Source organism: Fragaria vesca, linkage group LG4, assembly GCF_000184155.1.
Source record: "Fragaria vesca subsp. vesca linkage group LG4, FraVesHawaii_1.0, whole genome shotgun sequence".
Taxonomy (NCBI): domain Eukaryota; kingdom Viridiplantae; phylum Streptophyta; class Magnoliopsida; order Rosales; family Rosaceae; genus Fragaria; species Fragaria vesca.
Window position 1 is genome coordinate 9,374,895 of NC_020494.1, and position 8,713 is coordinate 9,383,607.

At 42.9% G+C, this 8,713-nt stretch overlaps 1 protein-coding gene across 1 annotated transcript; it reads left to right on the plus strand.

The window, feature by feature from the left end:
• The first annotated feature begins 3,381 nt into the window (after positions 1-3,381).
• Positions 3,382-3,864, plus strand: LOC101293679 (uncharacterized mitochondrial protein AtMg00310-like). The gene has a single exon (XM_004298014.1). It carries the CDS (start codon positions 3,382-3,384, stop codon positions 3,862-3,864), a length of 483 nt encoding a protein of 160 aa, XP_004298062.1.
• Positions 3,865-8,713: the final 4,849 nt, after the last annotated feature.

Consider the following 8,713-nt stretch of genomic DNA (forward strand, 5'->3'; position numbering starts at 1 on the left):
GTCGGAGCTCCGGGAGCGAATGGAGGGGAGAGGAGGGGGATCCGGAGAGGTGGAGAGGAAGAAGAAGGCGGAGAGAGGAGGGGTAGGGTTTCGGAGGGTGTGGCGGTCACGGAATTTGGGGCTAGAAATGAGGGAGAGTAGCGGAGGAGGATCTGCGTTGTGGTTGGCGATGGTTTCGGCCGGCGAGGGTGAAGAAAAAACAGAAGAAGGTTCGCCGGAGGAGAACGCAGCGGCTGTTGTGGGCTGCTGTGAAAAAAAAAAAAAACACGTGTCGCACGACCGTCGGCCGGTCGCACGGACACGTGGCACGGCCGTCGCACCGAAGAATTTCTCGAGTCTCAATGTACCCCAAGGAAAGCATTCAGTCTCTGTCAGAGTACAACTTTCTAACACAAGAGCCAATGTCTCTGCTGTCAAACATGGTGATAGCAACTACACAAGGGAGCTCCCAACGGAACAATTAAGGTACCCCACTACCCCAGCTGTTTCAAACCATAATAACATGGTCATTCCCTCCCCTCCACCTAGATTTGATCTTATCCCAAATAACATCTCAAGTACCTTTTTCCTTGAACAAACTCAGAACCTGACAAATGGGGGTAATGTTGGCTATCCATGGTTTGTTAATAATGGCATGAGTTCTAGTAATATCAACCCAGCTGCTCTTGCCACCCTTTTCTCAAGATCTTTTCCCCAAATGCCCCCATGTCCTAACTATCCATACCCCACACCACCATCTGTTACCTTTTCCAATGCTTTACCACCCACAACCACAAACACCACAAATATTCATAACCCTCCCCCCAAACTCTTTCAAGCCCAGATGAAGAGACCTCTTCAGTCTGAGACTGCCCATGTTCCCTCTAGAAGGAAGATAAGAAAATTCACCAAACATTGCACCTTTGGAACTGAGACTCTTGAGTTAAATTCTGAGGGTGTACGTGACTGATGGATGTTCAACGAGGAAAAGCGTTGAGGTGGTGGTGGCTCGCCTACAGCCACAAGGTCTCCATGATACAACTCAGTTGGAATTGTCATGGATTGGGGCAATCCATGACAAAGCAGGCTCTTGAAGAGTTGATAGGAAAGTACCGCCCATCCATTGTCTTTCTTTCGAAAACTCAAATGAAGGACAAGGATATTAAAAGTCTAAGATTGAATTGTAAGTTTTCCCATGGAATTACTGTGAAACCAGTCAAAACCGCTGGTGGGCTAGCTTTATGGTGGGATGACATTGTTACAGTTCAAATACTCTCTAAATCCAAATTTTTGATTGATACAGTGGTCAAGTTCAAGTCTGATGATTCTTTAGTTCGGTTTTGTTGGTTCTACGGACCACCCGATAAGAAGTTTTGACCTGGATTTTGGAATAGGTGTGCTAACTTGGCTGGTTCCATGGATCTCCCATGGTTGTGTGCTGGTGATTTTAATGAATTCTTATGGCCTCATGAAAAGGAGGGTGGTAACCCTTGGAATCCTAGTAAAAGGCGTTTTCTACGCGAGTTTATGGAGGCTAATGATTTGATCGAGCTTTAATCAAAGGGTCAAAAGCTTACTTGGTGTAACAACTAGCCAGAAGGGGGTCTAATTAAGATCAAGCTGGATAGAGGGGTGGTAAACACAAAGTGGTTAGAGAGGTGGCCAGATTCTAGTGCCTTCAATCACCCTCGGTTGGGGTCTGATCACTGTGCACTTATTTTTGACTCTGATCCACCAATGATTCGTGGGCCCAAATTATTTAAATTTGAACTAATGTGGGTTGATGATCCAGAGTGTAGGGGCATTGTGGAGGCCTCTTGGACTGACAACTCTCCAACTATTGGAGCTGCCCAGTGGGTCATAAGGAGTCAAAGATGTGGTCTGGAGTTATCCAAATGGAGCAAGAAGAAATTCTCTAACAATCGTATGGCTATTAATAGAAGAATAGCAGATCTTCAAGTCATACAGTAGTCTACAACAGTAGAAGCACGTAACATGGAGTCCTCTTTAATTGGAGAAATTGGGGCTTTATGGAACAAGGAGGAGAAGTACTGGAAGTAGCGTGCAAGAGTCAACTGGCTAAAAGCTGGGGACTCAAATACCAAATTTTTTCATTTGACAACCATCCAAAGAAGGCAGCGAAACAAAGTCCTCAAACTTAAATCTACCAATGGTGTATGGCTAGATCGAGAGGGTACTATTCGTTCAGAAGTGGAGAATTATTTCAAGAATATTTTCAAGAGTTCTGGTGAGAGAGATTGGGATGAGGCTTTACAGGCAGTGTCTCATGTTGTTAGCCCTGAGATGAATTGCTCTCTAACTAAAGATTTCTCTGTTGAAGAGATTAAAGATGCTGCTTTCCAAATGGGGGGTGACAAGGCTGCAGTCCCTGATGGCTTTCATGGGATATTTTTTCAGAAATTTTGGAGCATCATCAATGAGACTATGAGGGCTACAGCAAAGGAATTTCATGATACTGCTAATATCCTTTTAGATTTGAACAAGACAAACATTGTTCTCATTCCAAAGGTCCCTTGCCTTGAGAAGGTTGATCAATTCCGCCCAATTAGTCTTTGCAATTACTCATACAAGGTACTTTCCAAAATGCTTGCGAACCATTTGAAAGAGTTTTTGCCAAGTATTATTTCTCCTCATCAGTGTGCTTTTGTACCGGGTCGTCAGATTCAAGATAATATTTTGGTAGCACATGAGGCTTTTCATTATTTGAAGCTGAGGAAAACGGGAGACATTCAAGAACTGGCTCTAAAATTAGATATGAGCAAGGCGTATGATAGGGTGTAGTGGGACTTTCTTGAAGAGGTTCTTACTTGTATGGGATTCTCCAATGGTTTTGTTCTTTTGATTATGGCTTGTGTTAAGTCTGTGTCATTTGTTGTCACCCTAAATGGAAAAGTAGGGGAGTACTTTAAGCCCTCAAGAGGTTTGAGACAAGAGGATCCGATCTCTCCCTACTTGTTCTTATTTGTTTCAGATGTTTTCTCCTCTCTTATCAGAAGAGCTTGTGAAGTCATAACTCTTCAGGGTATCAAGCTTAGCGAGCAAGGTCCGACATTGTCGCACCTATTTTTTGCTGATGACTCTCTTTTCTTCCTTTCGGCAACAATTGCTAATTGCTATGAGATTATGTGTATTATTGAAGTGTATTGTGTTACCTCAGGTTAACTTGTTAACCACAACAAGTCAACTCTCTACTGTCCGCCTAACATGTCTGATGCTAGTGTACATGATCTTTGTGAAATCCTAGGAGTCCCTGCTACTATCAATCCTGGGCGATACCTTGGCCTCCCAACCATTTGGGGCAGATCCAAAAAAGCTTCCCTCTCTTTTATCAAATCAAAGTTGGCTGACAAGATCTAGAACTGGAAACTTTGCACTTTATCTATGGCTGGGAGGGAAACCCTTATCAAGGCTGTGGCTCAAGCTATTCCTACCTTCCCCATGCATTGTTTCAAATTTCCAGTCACTTTGTGCAATGAACTAGATGCTATGATGGCTAATTTTTGGTGGGGTCAGAAAAAGGAGGATCACAAAATTCATTGGAGAAGTTGGGATTTTTTAGGTCTGCCTAAAGACCGTGGTGGCATGGGTTTTAGAAATATTAAGGAGTTTAACATCTCCCTCCTAGCAAAGCAGGTTTGGCGACTGCATTCTGATCCCACCTCTTTATGTGCTCGTATTCTAAAAGGAATTTACTATCCTCATACCGATATTCTAAGTGTCGGAAAGGAATCACGGGCATCGTGGGCGTGGAGTAGCCTTTTGGATGGTAAAGGTCTAATTGTTGATGGGGCTAGATGGCAGGTTGGGAATGGGGAGCTCATTCATATTTGGGCTGACAAATGGATACCTACCTCTACGTACTAATGGTTTCTTGTGCCCTATGCTTCCTGTGAATTTTTCTAGACCCCATATGGTGAAGGATCTAATTGATTGGGGTGCTAGATGTTGGAAACTGGAAACGGTAAATGACCTGATTTCAAAGGATGATCAATCAAACATTGAGTTGATAGTCTTGGGTGACCAATCCATGTTGGATAAAATTAGTTGGCCTGAGACAAAGAGTGGTCAGTACTCTATGAAGTCAGGTTATCATATTCTACATTCCCAAGACTACAAGCCTACTACGTAACATGCTCATTCATCTCACAGATTGAATCACATTGTGTGGAAGACGGTTTGGTCTACTCAAACTACTCCTAAGATTCGTAATTTCCTATGGAGAATTTTGGCTAATGCTCTACCATCTTACCTAAATCTTCACAAAAGGAAAATAATCCCTTCCCCTTTGTGCCCTGTGTGTGATATGTTTCCGGAGTCTACTAAACATATCTTTCTTCAGTGCCCCGGTGCAGTGTGTGCTTGGTTTGCTTCTGATTTGCATTAGAAGATCAACTTACAAGCCATCAGTACCTTTGATTTGTGGTTTGAAAACATTATTCTCATGATGAAAGACTACAAAACAATCAAAGAGGAGTTTCTTACCAAAGTTGCTTTTCTTCTCTAGGAGATTTGGAAAGCTAGGAATGCTTTTGTCTATAAAGCTGCTGCAATTGACCCAAGCGCAATAGCTAGGAAAGCAAATTTGGCTGCGGCTGAATTCATCACCTACAAAAACCACAATCTCATTTCAAATTCAATTCCGATGTCTCATTTGCACTCTCAGGTACGTAATTTCCCTCCCCCCCATCACTCTTCTAGTATCACTCCCACTTCTTATTCTCACCTTTCTACTTCTCTTATCCCTACTGGATATAACACTGTTGGTTCTCTTAGAGCAGACCCAGCTCTCTCTCATAATTCTCTGCCATCCATAAACCCTGACCAAAGCTGCCTCAACTCTAACCTCTCATCCACCTCTAACCACACCACCCCAAATGAGCATCATTACACCAATCCCATTTTAGTTCCCTTTCTTCACCATGCCACTCTTCAACCTGTTCTTTCCCAAGCTACTTTGCAACCCTCAAATCCAAACTTCCACCACTTCCATTTGAACCAAGTCCCACATAATAGTTCTTTCTCTCACAACCAGAGTAATCTCCATAACCATAGAATGACTTCTACCTCTCGTTCCCCCACTGTGAGTAATGTGACACAAAATTGGAGCCCCCCTCCTCTTGGTCATATTAAAATAAATTGTGATGCAGCATAGATAGAGAGTTCGAAGCTTACAGGTATAAGTGCGTTAGCGCGTGACTGCCATGGTATCCTCTTTGATGGAGCTACCTTGTTGTGCCGAACCAGATCAGTGTTAGAGGCGGAAGCAACGGCTGCGGCGATGGCTATCAAGGTGGCCAAGCGTTTCCCTCCTTCACCGATCATCCTCGAGTCAGATTCAAAAGCATTAGTGGACCAGATCAACAATTCAAAATTTCCATGTAATTGGAAAATTGCTCCTGTTGTAACTATGATTCGGAATTGAATTACCTCGAACCTGCGTCTGGCATGGTTTTGGATTTCAAGACAAGCGAACTCTGCAGCTGATTTGGTTGCCTCGCTAGTAGTGAGGAAGAAGTGCCCGGAGGTCTGGATTGATCGCCCGCCTTCTTCCCTTGTGTTTGTTCTTTCTCCTGATGGTTTGCCATGCCCTCCGCCTTCTAGCTTGGAATTTGGGTGCCCTTGACTCAACCGAGGTCCTGATTTCTCTTTTTTCATCCGCATCGAATTCCTTTTCCTTTGCTTTGCTTGTCGTGCTTTTTCTCTGCTTCCAGTTTGTTGTTTCTCTTTTTCTCCAGGTTTCCTTGTCTTTGCTTTTCTGTTGGCTTTGACTAGGTAGCTTTTGCTTGGGCTTTGTTTCTTCTTGGCCTTATTTGTATATTTATAACTCTAGCCTTGGGCTTGTTTATTGAAGTTTTCTTTGGACCAAAAAAATAATAATTAAGTGTATTAAAATACACGTAAGCATAGGGCTACTACGCTTGCGTCTCACGCTCACGTCACACCATAATGGTGGCTAATTGCTACATCATTAAGGCGGACAGACACGTATAGCTAGCTAGCATTTATATACATATTCCTCTTATAAATATACATATATATATATACACACCGAAAATCCCATTTTCGATACCTCTCCAAAAATAATGAAAATTATCAATTATCAGAAAAAAAATAAATCCTAGAAAAAGAATAATTGATCATCAAAATAATGCATCGCATGCTTTTAAATTAAAACAAAAGTCCACTTACAAATTTAGGCCTAAGCCTAATGTCGATCTGAGGTCTCTTCTGCTCAAGCCTTCTCACGTCCTGTTTCAAATATATAATTAAATCCCCAACTAAAATTTAACACTTATACAAAAATAGGCAAAATTAAAAGTGAGCCTTAAACACCCTCATCCTTGCCTAACTTAGTCATTCTAAATTCGATACGACCCAAACTTCACCACAAGCACCGATAGCCTTATTATAACTTTCTACAATTTTAACAACATTAATCCAACGGCCGGATTTCTACCCTATTAACCGCCAAGTTCACCAATCTTTGAAAAATCCCAAACCTATCCGAAATTCCTCCGAAAATTCTAAACTTCACATCATTAGACTCCCCTCAACATAACAAATTTAAAACCTTGAAAAACTACCAAAAAACGGCGGCGCCTCCATCTGCTCCGCCGACAGCCTACTCCGGCGACCTCCAATGCCTACCAAAATTTAACACAATCTTCCTCTCAACCCGCTCTACAACTTCCCTAACTAGCACAAAGTCCAATTCCAAGCTTAACTAGGTCAATCAAACCAAAACACAAAATGGAACCCTAGAATTTCAACTCGCCGATTCTCCTTACCTGAAGCAAAATGGATTGATTTCTTCTAGGGCAAGGCTACAGGGTTGAAGACCTTTAAAACCTAAGGAATGCTCGGATTGGTGGCCGGAGGAAGAAGTTCCGGCGACGGAACACCACGAACCAGTCGGCGCTTTCGGGCTGGATTTCTCTCTCACGACGGCGCTAGGGAGGCTCCCACCGGTCCAAGAAGAGAGAAGGGACGATGACCGACCGATTGGGACCGGCACGGTGGTCAGAGTTGGCCGGACAGTGGCAGACGGTGGCAAGCTCGCTGGCGGGGAAGGAGAGAATCGAGGGAGAGGAGTGAGATAAGAGAAATGGTTTTGGACTTTTTCCCAAACCGGTTCTCCATTCCAAACTTTAAAACCCAACTCCACAAAAACACCCAAAAAACATATCCTAATAAAAATTTCCTTTTTACTAACCAAAATTTACCCTTTTTACCTCTTTCAACAAATCCTCCTACGTAAAAATTTCTCTGAAATATTTGTCCCTCAAAACACTTCTAGGGACCTTTGAAATTATAAACTCATTAACGAAGACGGTAAAAACTTTTATTAACACCATGCAAGTAATTAGGGTAAAACTTTAAGAGTCGGGATGTGACAATTCTCCCCTCCATGTAAAAATTTCGCCCTCGAAATTTACATACCTGTCAATCAAAGAGGTAGGGATACCGATGCCTCATTTGCTCCTCTAGTTCCCAAGTGGCTTCCTCTACTTGATGACTTCTCCACAATACCTTGACAAGTGGAATTGTTTTGTTCCTAAGTTGTCACGCCCCGGTTCTTAAGTTATTTTACGGTTATTTACTTTGGTGTTATTTTGGTCTTTTACTGTGTTGAGTAACCGTTTACTACTTAAGGACCCTAAAGTTGACTTTTTCTTCCGTTTGGAATTTGGGAAAACTTCCTTGATGAAAGTTGTAGAGGACATTAAACGAAGTTCGTGGACACGCGGCACACTTAAAACGGAGTTCGTATGAAGAAGTTATGGTCTAAAAACAAAAATTACTATATTGGTAAAAAGAGGTAAATTCTTGTAGGCTTTATTTTGTGGGTGTTTTAAGTTTGGACCGGGTCAAGAGGGGGTCAAAGCCCAGCCACACTCTCTCTCTCTCTCTCTCCTCTTCCTTCTCTCTTTCTCCCGAGCTCTCCTGACCCGGAAACTTTCCGGCCGTCGTCCGCCGCCGTCTGGCCGAGATAGGAGGCATGCTTGGTATCAAATCGAAGCTTGAAACATCCTGTTCAATTCTAGGTAGGTGGCTGGTCGTGTTGCACCGCCGTGAGGGAGGAATCACGCCGAGAAGGAGCGACTGTGCGTGGTGGAGTTTCGCCGGAAACTCTCTTTTCCGGCCACCATAACCGGAGCTGTTGGTCTCAACTTGAAGCTCTCCCTCCCAGTAGCTAAACCCTAAATGGATTCATCCTAACTCGAGCTAGGTAAGGAGAATTGGGTGTTTGAATTTCCTAGGGTTTTCTTGTTATGTTTGGCTTCGATTACCCCATTTAGGCTTGAAATTGGACTTAATGATAGTTATGAAAGTTGTTTGGGATGTTGAGAGGAAGATTGTGTCAAAATTTGGTAGCCATTAGAAGTCGCTAGAGTCGGCCGCCGGCCGCCGCTGCCGATGGAGCAGACGGCGGTGCCGCCACTTGGAGGTTGATTTTTAGGTTTTTGGGTTTGTTATAATGAGAGGAGTCTAATGAAGTATAGTTTGGAATTTTTGGAGGAGTTTTGATAAGGTTTGGGATTTTTAAAAGATTAAGGATTTTACCAGTTGTTAGAATGAAAATCCGGCCGTTGGATTTCCTTGGTATTTATTATAGAATGTTAGAATTAATGAATTAAGGTTGTGGTGGAGTTTGGTGTGAATCCGGCGAGTTTAACCTTATTAAGAGTAGAGGGTTAAACAGAGGAGAGTT

Coding starts and splice junctions, on each gene's coding strand:
- LOC101293679 (XM_004298014.1), top strand. CDS start 3,382: ATGGCTGGGAGGGAAACCCTTATCAAGGCTGTGGCTCAAGCTATTCCT.